We start from the raw sequence: 22,161 nt of genomic DNA on the forward strand, positions 1-22,161 counted from the left end.
TTCGGGAAGACTGCCCGATGCCTTGCTGAAATCAAGATTCGCTCTGTGGCATTCCTCCAACCTACCAGAACAACCAGACTACTAACCTTTGAGAAATGGAAATTGGATTCATGTGGCAACATTCTTAGAAATTCTGCTAGCTCCGGGATCTCCTCTTTATTTACCTCTGTGTTCTCAAATAGGCAACAACCTATTCTACAAATTTTGTCAGGGACAGATGAGGACTGACCTTCGGTACTCCTAAGTTTTACGACCCAGCCGTTCCCCTCTGTTGCCATGCAGGTTGTTAGTCCATTTCCAGGTGCTCACTGCTCCTGCTCTCAGCAGAGCTGTGGACAGAGCCAGTAGGGCAGAAGGGAGGGGCTCCATGGAGATGAACCCACCCCCTCCAGGACCCTGCCTCTCAAGAGATGGAGAAGGACTGGGAAGTCACTGGGGATATGAAAGGAGGTAAAAATGGCCCCAGAGAGGACAAATGACCTTGGAGAAGTCGGGAAGACCTGGCTTGTGCTCACCCCCTTAGACCTAAGGTTCTGGATGTGCTTGGGCCTCAGTAGGGCAGTGGCTTCCGTGTGTGGAGAGATGGAGCCAGATGTTTCTGGAAGGGACTGAAGAAGCCATGCCCAGGCCTGGCCAGCTGAGCAGCAAGGGACTGACTCCATGAAACAGGAGCAGGTTGGGAAGGGCAAGATGGAAGGAAAGCCACCCCTTCCTCCATCTCCCCTACACCCTATCCCCTAAGGGTTAACCCCCTACTCCCTCTCTCAGCCCCTTCTCTCTTCCCCCGCCCAAACCCCATCTCCCTTTAATCACATCTGATACTGAGCAGCCCAGCAGGAACAAAGAAACCATTTAGAGAATCGGGGCCGAGAAAGTGACCCCGCACTCCGGGGCGGCCGCCTGGACGCCAGCACAAAGGCGGCATTTCAGAGCTGGAATTTCAGCACCCTACTTGATTAAAGGACTCCACAGGCTTGGAGGAGGGAGGAAGGGGGTGCTGAGTCCAGGGCTCCCTGGATTAACCCTTCTCCGGAGAGGCAGACACCCCTCCCACTCCTGTGGAAACTTGTCACTCCCACTCTGTCCACGGCACACACATCCCGAAGGTTCTGCCTCTCGCAGAGGTCGGGAAAGCCCACTCTTCCTCCTGGAAGGGGAGCTGGCAGCAGAATGGAGGTCAAGGCTGGAATATTCAGGGAACCAACTTTCCCTCTCTGTGGGTGTCGATATATATCCTCTCCCTGTCCCCCCAGGAAGGGAGGAAGCAGTGAGATTGGTCTTACTGCAGGCTGGGTAAAGCAGGATGAAGAGAGCAGGACCCAGAACTCAGGACAGAGGAAGCGCCAGTGTCGACTTCATGTCACACCTGGAACCCGGGAGCCCTGCTTCCATGCCCACCGTCATCCCAGTCAAGGCCTCGCAGGAGGATGGGCCCTACACAGAAGGGAAGGGACATCCTGCAGAGGTGGGGAAGGAGAGGAGATGGGTGTGGCCGACCAGAAGGCCATGGAGGACAGTGGCCTGAGGAGTGGGGACAGAGTGGGGACAGGGGTGGACAGGTGTTCGGTCCCTGCTCCAGCTGCTGCCTTGCCCAGCAGGGCTCTGCCTGGGGAGGGCGGGAGATCACTGCATCCCTAAGCTTCCTGCTGGGGCACTAGCTCCTGAAAGGGGATCCGAGCCCACGATAAGAGGCTCGAGGCAGGTCCTCAGGAAACAATGGGTGGCTTGATGAGACCTGCTCTGTGATACTCCTGAGAAGGGAGAAGCCCCTGCAGCCAGTCCCCACTGGAAAGGAAATTGGGTGTTTCCGTGGCAACCAGCTCCCTGGGCACAAAGACTCGTCTGTCTGCTGGGAAGGCAGCTGAGGTGTCTCCCCGCAGCAGCCTTTGCACTAGGGAATGGGGAGATGGAGGGAGGGACGCGGGGGATCCACGAGGAGTAAGGCCCCCGGTGCTCCTCAGTGCGGACGGTCAGGGGGCCACACGAATGGGTGTCCCCGCCAGGCAGCGGGGCAGTAACAGGGAAGGACCAAGTGGGCATCAGAGAGCTGGAGGCAGAGCGGGCTAAAAGGCTGAACAGTTTATTATTTACACGTAGAAAGAATGAGAAAATAGGATGAGGCACAGTCAGGAAGACGACTCCGGCTCAGTCGGTGATGATGAGCTCGTCCACCCCCCAGTCTTCATAGCTCCCGTCCGGCAGGTAACGGCGGATGATGATGGGGATCTTTCGGGCCCTGTGGCAGGGGGAAGTCATAGGTATATGAGGGATGGTGGCCCCGGTTCTACAGCAGATGGGACAGACTGTGTGCAGAATGCCACTAAAGAGAAGTCTGGACAGCATCCTTTTGGGACTATGAGGCACTTTGTGGGAAAGAAATTACAATAAAAAGAAACTTCCTGCATTCTCGAGTGGGGGACAGTGGGTCTGCCATCTTATGAGAAAGAGAAAGAAGTGTGGGGGATACTGGTAAGGCCAAGTGCAGCAGGAAGAGGGGGATTTCGACAGACAGGAGAGGACTGTGTCTCATTAATCCCACCCGCCTTCACCTGCTCCCTCCCACCCCTCTTCCTACAGGGCTGACTCCTGAACAAACTAAGGACCTATAGGAACAAGAATCACACCTCCCGAGCCAGGGGTGTGGGGGGGCGGGGTATGCAGCAGAGAACCTAAGGGATGCCTCCCAGGGCTCTGAAGAAGTGAACCACAGTCTGGGTGACTTACTTGAGCTCTTTCATAGCGATGAGCAAGGGATCTGTCTCCCCCTCCAGCTCCACCATCACGGGGGCACACATCCTGTAGGTATAGGGACACGTGTTGGGGGAGTAGGGCCCAGCAGGAAGACAGGGGCTCACTTCACAAATAGGATCAGATCAGCGCCCTAGTCCTCCCCAAGAAAGGTCACCTTCTAGGGAGGCAGGCAAGCATGGGGGGTGGGAAGGGGTTTGGAGGCACTGCCACAGTGACTATAATAAGCAAGTGGGATCCAGGAGACAGGCTTTAAATTCTACCTCCAGAGACACTGAATTTCTCTCCAAATCTCAGTATCCTCACTCAAACATGGGAGACATAGAGCCCTGACTTGCCTACAATGATACAAAAACACTACTGGCTAACTTAGTACTGTATGCTGTTCCCCGCTCTTTCCACAGAGGATCTCACTTGAGGTGAGGACTCCTATAATTCTCATTTTACTGAGGAGGAAACTAAGAACAGAGACATAAGTGACTTGCCCAAGCTCACACAGCCAGTAAGTGGCAAAGCCAAGACTGGAATCCCACATGCACCTACCCACTATGCTGTAACACCTCCCGTTAATAGGCTAAAGATCCATGAACTTGGGGGCGCCTGGGTGGCTTAATCGTTTAAGCATCTAACTTCAGCTCAGGTCGTGATCCCAGGGTCCTAGGATAGGGCCTCACATCAGGCTCCCTACCATCGGGGCCTGCTTCTCCCTCTCCCTCTGCCACTCTGCCTGCTTGTACTCTCATACTTGCGCTCTATCAAATAAATAAAATCTTTAGAAAATAAAAATTTTAAAAAATAGGGCACTTGGGTGGCTCAGTCAGTTAAGCGTCTGCCTTCAGCTCAGGTCACAATCCCAGTGTCCTGGGATCAAGGTGTGCATCGGGCTCCCTGCTCACCGGAAAGCCTGCTTCTCCCTCTCCCTCTGCCTGCCACTCTGCCTACTTGTGCTATCTCTGTCAAATAAATAAAATCTAAAAAAAAAAAAACAAAAAAAAAACAGGGGTGCCTGGGTGGCTCAGTGGGTTAAAGCCTCTGCCTTCGGCTCAGGTCATAGTCCCAGAGTTCTGGGATCGAGCCCCGCATCGGGCTCTCCGCTCAGCAGGGAGTCGGCTTCCTCCTCTCTCTCTGCCTTCCTCTGCCTACTTGTGGTATCTGTCAAATAAATAAATAAAATCTTTGAAAACACATGTCCATAAACTTAAGAAAGGTACTGTGAACAGGACACATGTAGGCTTTCCTCACTGGGCCATAAGACATCCTTGTCAGCTCGCTTGACAAGGGCCTTCCACAGACTCTGGAGCCCGGCCCCCTCAGCAGAGTGTTCCAGCACAAAGGAACGACCACCCAAAGGCTAGTTCTAACCCAACTCCTCAGGCCTGCCTCAGGGCCCAGCCAACTCATTTTCCTTCTCTGCCCAAGCAACACCCCTCAGAATCCTGCTCTTCAACCTCCACACAGGGCCTGCGGGCAGATGCTCTCTTCTTCTTTCCAACCCTTCCATGACACTGGGTTCGGCCATCAGCAGAACCCAGTCTGCTCACCTCTCTAGGAGCAACTTCTCACGCTACTTGCCTGTATTCATCCCACGTTCCCGCCATACCAAACTCCCATGGGCCCCAGAAACACCCTGAGGGCTCCCTTCTGCACCCTCCAATAAGCTCTTCCTCTCCCTAGAAGCCAGGGATAGGCTCAAATTTCTCTTCTCTGGCAATCCTCTGCCCCGGAAATCCCTGCTCGGCGCCCTGCCACATTTCCATAAGCTTCTCGATCTCACTGGATGGTAGTTGCTTATCTGGAGTCTTCTGCATTAGACCATAAGCACCTGGTGGCCTGGGACCACACGTCCTAACACAACACTTGGCCGGCAGCAGAGGCTCTCAAAATGAATGGGAGGAACGCCAATTCTATCCTCTGCGAAGCCACCATTCATGATTTCATCGCAAGTTTACATGAATGGATCCCAAACCCCACAATCATCAGAATTACTAGAACACGCTAAAAATACAGGCCTCAGGGCCTGCTCCAGACCCTCTGAATAGGAATTCTAGTGAAGAAGCCTGAGAACCTGCATTTGCAAAGCTCGCCAGGTGATTCTGATCATAGCCAGTCTGAGAGGTGCCAGTTTACACAATGTCATTTACTAATTTTATTATGACTTTGATTTGTTACTCCCTGAAAACTTCCCAGAGGCAGAGACCAAATGTTTAACCTTCCCTATATCCCCCCTCAAGTGTTCAAATTTCCCACTAATTTAAAGCTTTAAAATATATAGCAAAATGGTTTTCCTGATCCGTGTACACCTTATTCCTTTCAAGATATTAATAATTCAAGTCCACTCATCCAGCCTTGTGCATACAATGTGCGAATCACGAGTGTGCCCTTAGGTATTTTGTCCGGCACCAACGACCCCACAAACTTGCCAATGATCCTCAAGAAATAGCTGCGGTAAACATCGGCCACCAGGTGGTGCTAATGACCCAGAGCAACACTTCATCCAAAAAATTCAAAGAACTGTTCAGCACCTTCAAGGTGCAGGGTCCCAGGCCTGGTACTAGGTGACAAGATACAGCCCTGGCTGTCGGAGGGCCTAGGGCAAGCAGGGAGCCACCAGACAGCGTCCCAGCCCATACGGAGAAGGAGCACAATAGACCCAACTAAGCTGAACCAAGCTTCTCTCCCAAAGCAAAGCAAGACCCTGGGACTGGCGGTGTACCAAATGTCCGCCTCCCAACTTTTCCCCACACTGCCCACCAAATGCATGCCGATCTTGTGAACTTGTCACTCGAGGCACCGGTGACACCTTTTCCAGCCTTGTGCCCCCAGCTACTTGCCATTCCCCCACCACCATCCATGCTTGCCAGCCCTTCCTTGTGCTGTCTCTGGCACCCGGGATACCCTCAAAACCGCCTGCCTCTCCCCATCCTCCTGGGCTCTCCCAGGCAGCCCCGCAGTGACTCCCTTCTCTCCTTCCTCGTGCCTTCTGGAAAGCACGGCACCCGGCTGCTGCGGGTTCTGGTGACTTGTGAGCCATCTCCCCCAGCAGACGGCGAACGCCTGGAGGCCTGGGGGCCTGGGGCCACCCGCAGTCAGCTTCCCCTCCCCAACAGGTGTGAGCCCAATGCCTCACTCAGTACTGAAAGACTGTAAGCGGGCAGAGAACCATTCTACCTGTTTGAAAAATAATTTACAAGTTATCCTTTCCGCTGGATCATTTTTAGCCTGGACAAGTGCTGCCCACTGGAATGTTCTGCAGTGATGGAAATGTCCTCTATCTGCACTGTTACGGAGACCCTAGCCACGTGTGGCTGCTGAGCACCTGCAATGAGGCTAATTAGACTGAAAAACTGAACTTCAAATTTCACTTAATAATACTTGACTTAGGGATGCCTCAGAGGCTCAGGCAGTGAACAGTGAAGTATTTGCCTTCAGCTCAGGTCATGGTCCCAGGGTCCTGGGATTGAATCCCATATTGGGCTCCTTGCTCTGCAGGGAGCCTGCTTCGCCCTCTGCCTGCTGCTTCCCCTGCTTGTGCTCGCACTTGCTCTCTGACAAATAAATATATAAATAAAATATTTACATATATATTTATATGTAAATATATATAATAAATATATAAATAAATATTAATTTTTTTTTTACTTAAATGGCCACATGTAGCTAGTAGCTACCATAATTGATGGTACAGACCCAGAGGATCCTGACCCACAGATAATCAGAATTATCATAGTGAGTGCAGCACTAATCCCACCCAGACCAGCCAGGAGTACAACCAGGCTAGAGAGAGGTCTATTACTTTGAAGGTGAGGAACAGTGTGGGCCACCCATAAAACCCTGCTCAAAGTGGATACGGTGGTCATCTTTACCCCAGAGAACTAGAGGCGATAAAGCCTAACGCTGTTTGAAAACAAAGAAGGGAACACAGATCAGAATCTCCTCCAGCATGCAGGACTCCACAAAGCTGACCCCAGCTCTTCCTTCTAGACATTTTCCCACTATTCCCTATTTACAGCTCCCACTCCTCCAGACACCCACCATTTCCCACACCAGCTTGTAAGATGTTTGGGATCGGGGGCGCCTGGGTGGCTCAGTGGGTTAAGCCTCTGCCTTCGGCTCAGGTCATGATCTCAGGGTCCTGGGATCGAGCCCCACATCGGGCTCTCTGCTCAGCAGGGAGCCTGCTTCCCTTCCCCTCTCTCTGTCTGCCTCTCTGCCTACTTGTGATCTCTGTCTGTCAAATAAATAAATTAAAAAAAAAAAAAAAAGATGTTTGGGATCGGGGGTTCATTCCCTCAGCCTCAAAGCCACCTGCCTACAGGGAGGCTGTTTTCAGGGCTGTTCACTCACCACCTTGGCAGGCAGGCTTACCCCTGCAGACACTGGGCCCTGGAGGCCTGCACTGCCTATGGCTGAGAGGGCGAATACGCAATCATCGGAAGCTTTGATCTCACCTGTCTACTGGCTAGTTCCTGAATCTTGTTGTTCTTCACCTGGCACCTAAGTTGGAAGAAAGGAAAGGTCTGGCCTGGCCTCTACATGGAGGGCCTCCCCTCTTCTCAGGACTGGCCACAGTCCACCTCAAGTCAAGAACCACCTTAAGCCCGATGGGTGTTCCCGCAGTGCCCCTGACTAACCAGCCACAAGAGTCTACGGCTCCCTGTAGTCACACCTTTTTTTTTCTTTGTTTTGCTTCACTAATGTGACAGGCACTCAAGTTCTGTATTTTTATGTTGCTACTGTACTGTTATTCGGCTTCTCAGATGTTCATGTTCTATTTCTCCCACTGGATCACAAACTCCCTGAGGGCAGGAATCTCGTACAGTGCCCGGCACACAGAGACACCAGCCCTGTTTAGCAGGTGAGAGCAGGGACAGTGTTTTCAGGGGCCTGACCGACAGAAAAGACCGTGAAGGGGCATACACTCACGCGATCTGGAGGGCGCGGGTGCCGAGTACACGGGCTCGCTCATACTTGGTCATATACGGTGTGGTGATTCGCTTCTGGTTGGCCTGTGGTCGCTCTCCAGAGGGGAGGATCTCAACGTTCTCCTGGCCCTCCTGGGCACCAAGACAGAAAGCACGGAAAGTCTCAGGGAGTATGTTCTGGGTTGAGGGGGTGCTGAGGACAACGACGACAATCACCGCCACCGTCACCACTTACTACGATCCGGCACTCACGCCGCTACAGGTGGTGACACCTCATTTAGTCCTCGCGATGACGTCACATGGTGGGGGTGACAGTGACCATTTTAGAGGCTCAGAGTAGGGGCTGACTTAGCCAAAGGCTCAGGCCTAGTGAAAGAGAAGAACCACGACTGGGATTCAGACAGCCTGGAGATGGGGGTGGGGGGTGGGCGGGTCCCAGAACATTAGCTGTGCGCAAGTCCTGGAGCACAGACAACAGATCTCTCTAAGCAGGAGGCAAGGAGCAAGCGCTCCATCCTTCAGACGGGGTACCGGACCAACAGGTTGGATGGCTAAGAAGTCAAAGTGAGGACAGGAATGTGCACGTACTCACACGCATTCAACAATTCCTTTAAGCGTCTGTCATATGCCAAACACCATCACAATGGTGGTAAGACAGCAAGCTAAGCGTTTCTGTTCTCAAAGAAGTCAGCCAGCAGAGGAGACATGAGTAAACAAGACAGCAGGTGCTACAAAGGGAGGCAAGTGTGCCACGAAGTTAACAAGAAGGTGGGGGACATCGAACTCGTGCTGGGGGTTCAGAAGACCATCCAGAGAGGAGACTTGAGACTAGAAGAATGAGGAGGAGCTGCCAAGCCAAGAGGCAGAGAAGGCATTTCTGGCAGGCTGGGCTGCATGCATAAAAGCACAGGGGTCAGAGAGAATGTACTACTTAGGAAGTATGATTAGAGCAAAAGGTGAGCATAGTGTTTTAGGCAGAATAAATTCTATAATAAATAGGGGCCCTTGGCTCGTTCAGTGGTTAGCGCATGTGACTTTTGATCTCAGGGTCAGGACTTTGAGTCCTGTGCTGGGTATAGAGATTACTAAAATAAAGAGAAACTTTTAAATAACAACAACAACAAAAAATTAAGCCAACAAATATTTATTGAGTACCTGTGTGTCAGATAGTGTTCTAAGTGCTTTAAATACAAGAGCAAGACAAAAAAAATTATTTCCCCTATAGAGCTGACATTATGAGAAGAGGTAACAAAATTAACAAGTAGAATTTGTAGTATAAAAACAAAAGAAAAAAATAAGTAAAATTAAGAACAGAAAGTGAAAAAAGGGAGTGCCAGGATGGGTGTGTGGGAGGAGGGGAAGGACGCTACCACTTTAAATAGGATGGTCACAGAAGCCTCACCGAGGGGACACTTGGACAAAGGCCTGAGGGAGGTGAGCCATACGTCATGTACATACATACAGGAAAAGCATTCCTTTAAGAGGGAACAGGGTGATCAAAGATCCTGAGCAGGAGTCAACCTAGTATGACAGGAACAGTAAGAAGAGATGAGAAAGCAGGTGGCCAGAGCATGGAGAACCTTGTACTTCTGTTTGGCACTTACTCTGTATGAGATGGGAAGCCCCTGGATGAGGGTTCTGAATAGAGGAGAGACACAATTTGACTTAAGATTTAAAGGTATCCCTGGACGCCTGGGTGGCAGAGTCGCTTAAGCACCTGCCTTCGGCTCAGGACATGATCTCAGGGGCCTAGGATCGAGTCCCACATTGGGCTCCCCACTCAGCAGGGAGCCTGCTTCTCCCTCACCCCTTACCCCTCCTCCCTGCTTGTGCACATGAGCGCACCCTCTCTCTCTCAAATAAATAACTCTTAAAAAAAAAAAGACTTAAAGGTATCCCTACGGATGCTCTGTTGACACTATTCTGTAGGGGGCAAGGGCAGCAGCAGACCCTATAGGAAGACCAGCTGCAGTGATCAATCAGGTAAGAGAGAAAACTCTGGGAGCAGGATGGCAAATCAAGCAGCGTGGAGGGAGACTGAAGGCAGGAAAACCAGTAAAACATTTCCACAACAAAGTGAGTGAAAGCAATGAAGGCGGAAGCACTAAGAATGGAGAAAGAGAACCAGGGCCGGACCACGTGTGGGAGGCAGAACCAACAGAACAGGGATGGGGAGACCAGGATGGGGAGGAGGTTTCTGACTCAGTGAACAGGCAGCTCAGAGTGCCATGCAGAAAGAGAAAATCCAAAAAGGGGGGCTTTGGCTTCCAAGTCTAAAAAAATTGAGGGATCGTTCCCTTTCCAGGAGCCATAAAGCAGTTCTTCCTCCATTAGTCACAGGACAGAAAGCTGTATGTCTTTCATGAAGTTAGGAACCCATCCACCTAGTTATGCAAGCCAGAAACCTGGGGGTCGCCCCTGTCATCTCCCACTTTCTTAGCTCTGTATCCAATCCACCAAAATATCTTTCATCCATTTTGTCATCACCTATATTACAAGCACCCAAGCCTAAGCCACAGGTCTCTCACCTGGATGGAGAGACGCTAATGGTCTCTTTTACTCCTGGACCTCCCCAACTCACTCGTCACTCTGAGGCCAGAATGCCCTTTCTAAAATGTACACTGGATTGGACCACTCTCTGCCTCAACACTTGTCAGGGGCTTCCAGTGCCTTTAGGCTAGAAAATCCTGCCTGATGTGGGCCCTTACCGCTCCAGCTTTATCCTGGTCATTCGCCGCCCCCCCCCCTTACATACACCCTGCCCACAGGGCAGCTAGTACATAAACATTCAAAGCAGGCTTGCTGAATGAATGGCAGTATTTCACCCATCAGCAAACCAACTGCCCCAAAAGCCATAGGCTATGGCCCACCCTGTTAGACTTTTCCACCACCCAGGACTGGGACACCGCTCACTCATTCAGGCAATTATCACCAAATGGCTTATTCGGCAGCTCGGGCTGCAGAGAAAGGGAGCCCACAGCTAAACACTGACCTCCTCAGCATTCTCCAAGTCACCAAGCCCTTCATCCTCCTCCACATCATCGAAGTCGTCACCATCAAAACTGTACAAGAAGAGATCAGTTAGTTGGAGCATCACACTAGAATCAAAGAAAGAAGAGATCTTTGTCTCATCCGATATGTAGAAAGGGCTCAATCAGTAACTACTTAATGAGCAAATCAAACTTCTGCTCCATTTTACTCCTTCATCTTTATTCCATCAGCCCACAAATTTTGCTAGGGCTCATTCATTCTCCATCACTGTTTCCCTCTCTACTGGGTCATTCCCATGAACGTATAAACATGTAGTTATTTCCCCATCTTAAAAAACAAACAGGGGTCCCTGGATGGCTGTCAGTTAAGCATCTGACTCTTGGTTTCGGTTCAGGTCATGATCTCAGGGTTGAGGGATGGAACCCCATGTCCAGCTCTGCGCTCAGCACGGAGTCTGCTTAAGATTCTCTCTCTCTCTGCCCTTCCCCACCTCTCTCTCACTCTCTCTCAAATAAATAATCTTTAAAAGCAAAAAATGTACTTCTCTTTTACCTCCCGCAGAGTCCTAGTTCCATGCTTCTCTTAGAAGCAAAATTCATGAGATGCCTATCTTCCCTGTCTCCAATTCCTCTCTTCTCATTCTGTCATAATCTCACTCCAGTAAGACCTTCACCCCCACAGTTCCAGCAATACCACTCTTCTCAAGTTCATTAATGACTGCCACACTGCTAAATCCAATCGACAATTCTTGTTCTCACTTAGCTTGATCTATCAGTTGGACCACTAGACCACACACCCCCCCCCCCACTCAATATACTCTCCTCATTTGACTGCAAGGCCTCCTCTCTCTCCTGGGGTTCCCCACCTCACTGGCTGCTCCATCTCGGTCTCCTCTGCTGATTTCCCCTCTTTTACCAGGAGCACTCAATGCTAGAATGCTCTAATACCTGGGTCACCAGCCATCTACTCTTCCCTACTGACACTCCCCTGGTGATCTCACCTGGTTCTTAGTTCTGACTAATAAACTTAGGCTGCTGATTCCACTATTTTTTTAAAGATTTTATTTATTTATTTTATTGTAAAATTTTATTATAAAATAAATTATTATTTATTATTTCGTTTTTATTTTATTTATTTATTTATTTATTTATTTATTTATTTGACAGGCAGAGATCACAAGTAGGCAGAGAGGCAGGCTCCCCGCCGAGCAGAGAGCCCGATGCGGAGCGTCGATCCCAGGACCCTGGGACCATGACCCGAGCTGAAGACAGAGGCTCTCACCCTCACCCACTGAGCCACCCATCCACCCCTGATTCCACTATTTTTATCTTCAGAGAAGACTCTCCTCCGACCACGCATATCCGGAAATCTTCGCGCCCTAGCTTCTTAATCAATTCAGAATTCAAACCCACTTGTCACCACGTCTACTAGTGTCACCCCAGTCCAAGCCACTACCTTCTTTGACCGAGATTACTGCAACCCTTACAGACATTCACACACACACACACCCGGGGCTCGCCAGACTCTCCCCTGGATGACTTCAGGGCTACACGCTTCTAGCACGTACTCCCACACGACCCCGTACTACCTGTTTCTGCGCCTGTCCCCTCTCTGGTGAGCAGGACTATGCCTAATTCACCTCAATACTCCCAATACAAACCACACAGCCCGGCTCACCGAAAGTCTGCTGTAAGTCCTTTTCACTACTCCTCTCTAGACCCTCGAGTCGGGCCTTTCCGTGCCCAGCCTCTCGCCCGGTCTTTATTCCGGGCTCCCCGCCCTTCCCCTCTCCAGCCCCGCGCCCCCTCAGCACAAGCAGTCCCCTCAGAGACTGCCCCTGGAGACTGGCTCCACAGCCTCCTTCGGCCCAAGCTCCCGCTTCACCCGCCCCTTCCGAAGCTCCCGCACTCACTTGTCCTCGTTGTCTGACATGACGCCCGCACCGACGCGACGCGGCCCAGCACTCAAGACCCTCGCGGAGACCCGCAAACACCGCGCCTGACTCCCGCGCGGTGCCCCCCCGTACTCTACGCCTGCGCCGTGACCCAGAGACAAATACTTCCGGGAGGCAGGCCGGAGCCGTAACTGTGCGCACGCGCCGAGAGCCGTGTGGCCGTTACCATGGTAGCCAGAGTCGCTAGTGGCGGCTCTGGTATCGGAGGTCTGCGAGTATTTGTACGGGGTCCAGGCACGGTGCCGCTGCGGAGCCGTGTTTACGGTCTCCGGAGCCCAGCCTATCTCTGTGGCTGGGGGTAGCCAGCCGGGGTCTTACTTTAGGGTGAGATTTCAATTTTGGCGTATCCCCCGACGGGCACTGTCCGGACCACCGCTATCCTAACGCCCCGTTCCTGCGGAGACCGCTTCCCTGCCGCAGGCGTCGGGTCAGGATGAGGTCTCCGTTCGTGTGTGTGGGTCTGCCTGTGTATCTGTTCGGGGTTGGGGATCAGGCACTGTCGCGATACTGATGGCGACGTCACGATTCTCCTGTGGCTCGACAGCCACCACCCCTGCCCCCGCCAGACTTTGGGTGGCGTTGTGGGCTGCGCGAGCAGAGATTGGACCTGGGAGACAGGAGTTGTGCCGTTACGTTTTTCTCTCCTCAGAGCCCTCCCATGGCTTCCCAGGAAAGGGTGGAGACGGTGACCAAAGGAACAGAGTTCTGGCGCTGCCCCAGGCCGGCCACTTACACCCCCGGGACCTGCGAGCTGCTCAGAGGTCAGTATTTGTAAAGGACAGGAGAAGAGTGGTGGTAACAGTTAACCCTCTGCAGCTCAGTTCTCCTTTACATGACCTGCGGCTCAGCAATTGCTTTTGTCATTTTATAGATAAAAAGCCTGGGGTTCAGAAAGGTTCAAGGATCCTACAACTTGCAAAACTCTTGTAGACCCCGTAGACCACACTTTGAATTTTCCCAGGAAGCCAGGAAGTCTCCCCACCTGCCACCACCACAGTGGAACCAACAACTCCGCCCTTTCACAACACCAAATACCTTTTCCTTCAATGGATGGCACAACCTGTTGTCAGATGTTTAGTTCTTTCCCATTGGGTTAGTATTCATCTACCGCTCTAGACCATGAACTCCATCAGAGCAGTGATTATGCCTGTTTGGGCTCACAACTGTAGCTCCAGCCCCTGGCACATGCTTAGTAAATATTACCCATTCATTCATTCATGCAACAACAACAACAAATTTTAAACCCACTTAACGTGCTTTAGACATTGCTCTAAGTCCTGAGGATACAGCAGTTAAAAAAAAACAGCAAACATTCTTGCTGTCTCATGGAACTAACTTTCTAGTAGGAGGGGTACAGTAAGTAAAATATGTAGAATTTCTTTTTTTTTAAGATTTTATTTGTTTATTTGACAGAGATCACAAGTAGTCAGAGAGGTAGGCAGAGAGGGAGGGGGAAGCAGGCTCCCTGCTGAGCAGAGAGCCCGACGCAGGGCTTAATCCCAGGACCCTGAGACCATGACCTGAGCTGAAGGCAGAGGCTTAACCCACTGAGCCACCCACGTGCCCCAAGAATTTTGATGGTAGTAAGTGCTCCAGAAAAAGACAATGAAGCAGGAAAGGGAGAGAAGGAGTACTCAGGTACAGAATGGGGTTAGGGGGTGATTCAGTTTTACACTGGCATAGGATGAGATGAAGGGCTCTGCTTGCAGCCCGGGAGGCCTCATAGAGGTGCTTTTATCTTTGCAGTGATGATGAAGGAATCCAAACTGACTAACTTCCAACAGCGCCACATCATGGACACCATGAAAAGTAAGAGGCAGTCCACTGAGGGTTCCTGGGCGGAGGGACTCCGGACCACACTTTCACTGCTCTTCCATACTAAGGGGTAGGGGGCCTCATTTTATTTTATTTTTTTTTTTAATTTTATTTTTTTAAACATATAATATCTTTTTATCCCCAGGGGTACAGGTCTGTGAATCGCCAGGTTTACACACTTCATAGCACTCACCATAGCACATACCCTCCCCAATGTCCACAATCCCACCCCCCCAACCCCCCTCCCCCCATTAACCCTCAGTTTGTTTTGTGAGATTAAGAGTCACTTATGGTTTGTCTCCCTCCCAATCCCATCTTGTTTCATTTATTCTTCTCCTACCCCCTTAACCCCCCATGTTGCATCTCCTCTCCCTCATATCAGGGAGATCATATGATAGTTGCCTTTCTCCGATTGACTTATTTCGCTAAGCATGATACCCTCTAGTTCCATCCACGTCGTCGCAAATGGCAAGATTTCATTTCTTTTGATGGCTGCATAGTATTCCATTGTGTATATATACCACATCTTCTTTATCCATTCGTCTGTTGATGGACATCTAGGTTCTTTCCATACTTTGGCTATTGTAGACATTGCTGCTATAAACATTCGGGTGCACGTGCCCCTTCGGATCACTACGTTTGTATCTTTAGGGTAAATACCCAGCAGTGCAATTGCTGGGTCATAAGGTAGTTCTATTTTCAACATTTTGAGGAACCTCCATGCTGTTTTCCAGAGTGGTTGCACCAGCTTGCATTCCCACCAACAGTGTAGGAGGGTTCCCCTTTCTCCGCATCCTCGCCAGCATCTGTCATTTCCTGACCTGTTAATTTTAGCCATTCTGACTGGTGTGAGGTGGTATCTCATTGTGGTTTTGATTTGTATTTCCCTGATGCCGAGTGATGTGGAGCACCTTTTCATGTGTCTGTTGGCCATCTGGATGTCTTCTTTGCAGAAATGTCTGTTCATGTCCTCTGAGGGGGCCTCATTTTAAAAGACCAAAGAAAGGGCTCCTGGGTGGCTCAGTTGGTTGAGCATCCAACTCTTGGTTTTGGCTCAGGTTATGATCTCATGGGCTGTGAGATTGAGCCCATGACAGCTGTCACTCAACCGTAGTCAGCTTGAAGGATTCTCTCCCTCTGCCCCTTCTCCTGTGCGTGCTCCCTCCCTCCCTCCCTCCCTCTCTCTCTCTCATTCTTTCTCTAAAAATAAATAAATAAATCTTTACTTATTTTTTAAAAGATTTTATTTATTTATTTGACAGAGAGAGATCATAACTAGGCAGAGAGAGAGGGGGAAGCAGACTTCCTGCTGAGCAGAGAGCCCAAAGCGGGGCCCGATCCCAGGACCCTGAGATCATGACCTGAATCAAAGGCAGAGGCTTAACCCACTGAGCCACTCAGGCGCCCCAATAAATTAATCTTTAAAAAAATAATAAAAAATAAAAAGACCAAAAAATATATGAATAGTATTTCTGACCCTTGCTCCTGGGGAATTGACCTTTTAGGATTTTAGCTTCTTCCCGGGACATGGGTCCTTGCATAACAGCAAGCCTCTTGCAGTCTTTCTCTCTCTAGCCAGCCTTCCAAGAGATCACATAGCCCAATCAAGGCATGCTGCCCAGCCAAAACAGTCTCCACGTGGTCGTGGCTGCCATCTGTCCCTCCCCTTTACACACATCCCACAGGAGCTCTCCAGAGGAAAGAACTGTGTGTGTATGTGTTACTCATAGTTTTATTCAGTCACAGCTTAGCTAGCAGAAGCAAAACACGTGGCAGAATTCCAGCATAGGAGGAGTGTGCAAAGGCTGTCCACACCTCACCTTTGGCCACCCAACGTATTAGTTGTTTTGAAGGAAAACCAAACCATGGTAGTACATGGGCACGAGATCAAGGTGCTCACGAAGATCTTGAACCCCACCGTGCTTCCTGAGGTTCCACTGAATCAGCATTTAATGGATCAGAGACCTGTGATGTGGCCTTGAAGAGAGAGAATGTCAGAATCTTTTCTCTGAGTCTACCAGAAGCGATTGCCTTATGTGCCAGAAGACATGCTCATGGGAGGGCACTGGAGCAGCCACAGAAGCAAAGGGAAGGGAGGGCCAGGGAGGCAAATATCAGCAGTTCAGGTCCAGCGGTGGCCAAGGCAGGCTCTGCCACACCAGCACGGGGGTCAGAGCCTCCTCGCTGAGAACGAGGACAGCTCAGGCTGTCAGAGCCTGCGTGTTAACCCATGCCCAGTGCATCACTCCCACCTCTGCACTCAGCAGTCCAGGAATAATCTGGTGCCCCCCAGCAGCATGACTACAAAGAGAAGGACCTAGAAATTCCACTAGAAGCAAATTCTAGGAGATGAAGGACTATGTCCTTGTTCACCCCAGTACCCCCAGTGCCCAGGACGCTGGATGTTTACTGAAGGACTGATTTCATTAGTGGAGAAACCAAGGTAAGGAACAGGTTTGCCAGACAGTTTTATTCTCTGAAGTTTTATTTTTATGTATTTATTTATTTATTTAGAGAGATTTATTTATTTATTTTAGAGAGAGTGCGGGGAAGGGCCGAGGGAGAGAATCTCAAGCAGATTCCACGCTTGGTGTAGAGCCTGACACGGGGCTCGATCCCCAGACCCTGAGATCATGACCTGAGACCAAAACCAAGAGTCAGACTCTCAGGCAACTGCACCACCCAGGTGCCCCCTTAGTTTTCTTTTTTAAAAACTTGCCTCCGACCATTGGTGTTGAGTTGGCTTTCTTCTGGAATCCCCTTTTTTTCTCCTCTTAACCAAATCCTACTTGTTGTTCTGAGGCTTCATTCGAGTGCTGTGGCAGGCCACAAATGCCCCCAAACTCCCAGAATTACTTGGGCTGTAATCATCTACTGAGGCTGGGCCCGAGCAGGAGGCAGCACGTGGCCCTGGGCCTGTGGAAATAGCACGTGGAGGGAGCAGGAGGGACATTCTAGGAAGTGCAGCATCTCTTCAGAGAAGAGTAGGAAAGGCGCGCTGGGGCTTTAGGTAGAGGCTCTGGGAAGGGGAAGGTTAGTGGGAAGTAATGGCGTCTTCATCCTTCCAGGCCCTCAGGACAGATACCCTGGAACCATCCTTGGCTCCTCTTTCTCTTTCTCCCAGACCCCACATCCAATCCATCTGCTTTGGCCTCCAAACCATTGACCTCCAAACCATTCCTGACTCTGACCACCTCCGCCCTTGGCCCCCACATGTATTTTCATCATCAGCCAAAGGACCATGTAACTTCCCTGCCCAAAACCCTCTGATGGCTTCCCACCTCAAAGTAAAAGCCAGTCTTTCCAGAGGCCTTCAAGGCCCTATGCTTCTCTTGCCCTCCCTGACCTCTGACCTCTGACCTCTACTCCCACTATACCCCCGCCTTGCTTACTCCATTCCTGCCACCCTAGCTTCCTGGCTGTTGCTCGAACATTCCAGACACATTACCACCTCACAGCCTTTGCCCTAGCTGTTCCTTCTGTCTAGAATGTTCTTCCCCAAGTATCTACACAGCAGAGCTACTCATCTCTGGGGTCTTCTCTCAAACGTTAGCCTCTTCATGGGGCCTTCCCTGCCTCCCCTATTGAAAACTGTAGATGCCGCTCTGACCTAGTCTGGTCCGTCCCTCTACGGTCACAGTCTGTGTGTTTCACCCATGTCCCTGCAACCCCAAATGTAAGTGCCCCGAGGGCAGGACTTCATCTTACTTTACTACTTTACCCCTGTGTCCAGGGCCTAGCACAGAGCAGATGCTCAGTACATCTTTGCTGAGTGGATGATAGAAGGTTGGAAAAGTAGAAGAGGGGGACGCCTGGGTGGCTCAGTTGGTTAAGCAGCTGCCTTCAGCTCAGGTCATGATCCCAGCGTCCTGGGATCGAGTCCCGCATCGGGCTCCTTGTTCTGTGGGGAGCCCACTTCTCCCTCTGCCTCTGCCTGCCACTCTGTCTGCCTGTGCTCGCTCGCTCTCTCTCTCTCTCTCTCTGACAAATAAATAAATAAAATCTTTAAAAAAAAAAAAAAGAAAGAAAAGTAGAAGAGGTAGTTGGGAGCCAGATCAAAGCAACAGGTGGGGCGTGCTCTGAGCTGGGCTTTGGTGTGATTGAGAGGAGGGACCAGACAACCAGAAAGGAGGTGACACACTTGGCTGGCCTGGGGGAGAAGCCCCAGACCTGGGCCAAGACCATGGGGATGGACAGGAGGGACTGGTTTGTATGACCACCCAAACCATCCCTCCCTGCCTGTGGACCAAGCAGGTGTTAGGAATCCGTCTGTAGAAATAAATGCACCAGGATAGAGACTTGACGCACAAGAATGTTTATTGCAGCATTGGTTTGAAGTAGTAAAATAAAGGGGGGGGGACAGCTTGAATTTCTGAAATTAGGAGACTAGTTGAAAAAAATAAATAATGTATCCATTCTAGAAACTAGTATATAGCTATAAAAATAAGTTATATATAAATGGAGTGATCTGGAAGTTTGTCCATGATAACTTGTTAAGAGTCTCTTACAGAAGGTAACACAGTAGGAGCCAGTGTTTGAAACACGGAGGTCACATACGCACATACATCTTTGAACATATTTGTATTAATGTCAGAAAGTCTGGAACAAGACCACCAAATTCTAACAACTGCTCGTTACGGGGTGGGGGTGGATGGTTGGAGGGCAGAAGGGAAGACTTCTATACTCTTCGACTTGCTATAACAGGCGGTATTACTTTTATAATTTCACAAAACGAAACCCAACCCAACGCAGGGGGATCCCCGCCCCCCGCACCTCACCCGAAACTTCCTTCCCCAGGAGGAGACACTCTGCCCCTACAGTGCAGCCCAACATCCAGCCAGAGGGTCTTGCCTTCCAAACAGCCAGCCTCAGCCATCTACCTGCCTCCCATCCTGGCGGCCCGGCCCCACCTCCGGCCTGCCAGCTTGTGCCAAGCCAACGGGGCCTACAGCCGGGAACCATTCAAGCCCCAAGCCACCCGTAAGTGAGAGGGCCTCGAGGGGGGCCGGAGGGCCAAGCAGCCCACGGGGCAGGCAAGCAGGTGTCTAAGGAAATTCTCTGCTGTTTATATGAATGTGCTTGAGCCTTGGCACGCCTTCTCTTGGGGTGTTCAGGGTCCAGGGGAAACCGATTAGGTGATCCTTTTTTATTTTCTGAGAACTCTGTAATGATTACCTGGAGGCTACCAGTCCCTGAGGAACGTTTGGCTGTCTGGTCTCATGGCCACTGCTCTCTTAAGGTGACACAGTCGCTCCAATCCAGAGCTCCTCTGCATGCCAGCCTACTCCGAGGAGCCTTTATCCCCCTTTCTGCTTGGCGTCCGATATAACTCCACGCAGCCTCTCTGCCCAGGCCGCCGTCACGGCAGGCATGGTTTTCTTAGCCTCGCTCTGCACCAGAGCCGTGTGTGGGTTCTGACCTTCGTTCTCCCAGCCCTTCCCCTTCCTGCCTGTCTTGACACAAGCTCAGGGGCTCCCAGGGTGGAAGGCGCCCGGTTTGCAGAAGCCCCCTCCGTGTGGCCAAGGACCCTGGAGCAAAGCATGCCATGAATGGGGTGCCCTGCCTGCCTTAATGAGGCCATTTCTGGGCCCTACAGGAGATCTGGACAAAGAGAAGCGAAGACTCCAAAATATTTTTGCCACTGGGAAGGACTCAGAGGAATGGAAAAGAAAGCCCCCTCCCGTGCGACAGGAGGACTCAGCCCCCGAGCTGGACCGCTTTGAAGAATGTAAGCCTCTGAGGGGCCACTTACGCTGGAGTGGGGGGCGTGGAGGGGCCCGTCTTCAGCGGCCAGAGTGAGAAACACTGTCTGACCCCAGAACTGCTTCCTCTCCCCGAGAGAGGCAACCTGCTGCCCCCGCCACCCGTCCCAGGAGCCTGTGGGCTCCCTACTGCCCTGAACATGGACAACCCTTCTCCCCCATCTAGTGGTAAAGGAAATCCAGGAGAGGAAAGAATTCCTGGCTGGCATGGAGGCTCTGGGACAAGGCAGACAGTACCGAGGGATCATCCTCACTGAGATCTCCCAGGTAGGAAAAGCAACAGGAAGGGGGGGGGGGAGGGCCCACCATGAGCGTAAGGCAGGAGACGGGAGTGGATGAGGCAGCCGGCGCCCAGGTCGGGCCCAGTTCTGGGAGTCTTCTGTAGCCTCACGTCAGCAGCGGCTCCTCAAGTTCCATCCCTGATCCCCAGCTTTCCCTGATGCCCTTTGCAGAAACTACGGGAAATGGAAGACATTGACCACAAGAGGAGTGAGGACCTTAGGAAGGCTCTTGTCACCCCTTGACCTGTCTCCAGAGACAGGGGCAGGGTAGCCCATCCTGGACCACTGGAGCCTACCCCTGGCCAAGCAGAGCCATCACCCCCCACCCAAGTCAGCCCACCTACCCTGGCCTTCAGTCACATCAGATGACTATGCAGCCCTGCCTTGGCCTAGGGGACCCTGGGCACACACGGCACTCTGGAAAATGGACCAACCTCAGGGAATGGGCTTGTTCTCCTCAAGACTCTGCCCAGGGGGCCTAGGTCAGCTGGGCTGCTGACCACAGTCACAGACACACACACATATGCACACACACACACACACACATACAACTTCGAGTCTTTTCTCGGGGAAAGAGCCCATACACAGTGAAGGCAAGGCCCGTATCTCACCACCTTGGGCGTGTGTCCGAGGGCATCCAACAGGCCTCTTCCTCCCCCTCCCCTAATGCCCACTGTGAGTCCTCCACATCCAGTTTTCAGACCTGCGGAATGAATACCACTCCTTCCTTCCTACCTGCCTTAGGACCTACTTGTCTGACTTCTCACAGCCTTAGGCAAATGTTTAACCACTATGATTAATTGGCCAGTAAGACATATTTAACATAGGTCATGACATACACCATTCTGTTTTCAAAAGGATGGGCTTGTTTGTTTAAGGAGTTAGAATTTTTTAAGTACAAATTCCTTTTGGCTGTTTGTATATCTCAAGTGGAAATGAGAACCAACACTTCTCGGACACCCCACGGCCGGGGCACTGTGTCAGGGGCTGAATTTCACTTGGTTCATTCTCTCAATAAAACTGTGCAAAGACGGCTTGCTCTCCCTGTGTGAAGCCTAAGGCTCCCCAAGACACTGTCACCAAGGTCATTCAGGATAAGATGTTAGTTCTCGGGCTTTCCACGAACCCCACAGCCCACAGAAACACAAGGGTGGGCGAGAGCTAGACCAAAGGAGCCTGGCTTGGGAGCTCTGATCCCAGCCTGTGCACTGGGAGCCCGAGCAGGACCATGGCCTCAGCTCCCACGGCTCAAGGGCGATGCCCCGCCTCAGAGGCCTTTGGAGGCACCCGACCACACAAAGTCCTCACGTCTTCTGACAACCACAAGCCCTGCACTCTCCAGGACTCTTGTCACTTTCCTGTCCCCATACATCAAAACAGTTTGGAAAATTCAACCAACACTTCCATCTGGAGGGATCTGTATAATCCTACAGGCCACATGACCCAAGTTTCCAGTGGCTGAACAAACATGGCCCTACAGCCTCAGACAGGTTAGCGGAAGGGGCAGCTCAAGGAAGGGCTGGCTCCAGAACGTTTCTGTGGGAAGCCTGTGTCCACGTACCCTCCAGAACCTGAGCACAGAGGGTATACCATAATAAGGACAGCTGTCCTCCACCCCAAAGGCCCTCTCACGTAGCCCCGAGACAGCAAACTGGAGAACCCCAGGACACCTTTGGCCCACCCGTGAC

At 51.3% G+C, this 22,161-nt stretch overlaps 2 protein-coding genes across 4 annotated transcripts; one reads left to right on the plus strand and one right to left on the minus strand.

Annotated features, from left to right (window-relative positions):
- Window positions 1-2,048: 2,048 nt before the first annotated feature.
- Window positions 2,049-12,697, minus strand: LOC111157687 (RNA polymerase II subunit F). 2 transcript variants are annotated; one of them, XM_022519310.1, is made up of 6 exons: window positions 12,574-12,696; window positions 10,663-10,732; window positions 7,672-7,802; window positions 7,197-7,242; window positions 2,725-2,796; window positions 2,049-2,236 (listed from the first exon to the last, which is right to left on the minus strand). In XM_022519310.1, the coding sequence occupies exons 1-6, from the start codon at window positions 12,591-12,593 to the stop codon at window positions 2,183-2,185; spliced, it is 393 nt and encodes a 130-aa protein (XP_022375018.1). In that variant the 5' UTR covers window positions 12,594-12,696; the 3' UTR covers window positions 2,049-2,182. The 2 variants fall into 2 exon arrangements, with proteins under 2 accessions (XP_022375018.1, XP_022375019.1); XM_022519311.1 differs by lacking the exon at window positions 7,197-7,242 and having other exon boundaries at window positions 12,574-12,697.
- A 576-nt stretch (window positions 12,698-13,273) lies between these two features.
- LOC111157533 (chromosome unknown C22orf23 homolog) lies at window positions 13,274-22,040 on the plus strand. Of its 2 annotated transcripts, XM_022519022.1 has the most exons (6): window positions 13,274-13,376; window positions 14,362-14,424; window positions 19,228-19,410; window positions 20,027-20,158; window positions 20,359-20,459; window positions 20,645-22,040. In XM_022519022.1, exons 1-6 carry the CDS (start codon window positions 13,274-13,276, stop codon window positions 20,714-20,716), a joined length of 654 nt encoding a protein of 217 aa, XP_022374730.1. In that variant the 3' UTR covers window positions 20,717-22,040. The 2 variants fall into 2 exon arrangements, with proteins under 2 accessions (XP_022374730.1, XP_022374731.1); XM_022519023.1 differs by lacking the exon at window positions 14,362-14,424.
- Window positions 22,041-22,161: the final 121 nt, after the last annotated feature.

This window comes from Enhydra lutris, unplaced genomic scaffold, assembly GCF_002288905.1.
Source record: "Enhydra lutris kenyoni isolate GAN:26980312 unplaced genomic scaffold, ASM228890v2 scaffoldscaffold55, whole genome shotgun sequence".
NCBI lineage: Eukaryota > Metazoa > Chordata > Mammalia > Carnivora > Mustelidae > Enhydra > Enhydra lutris.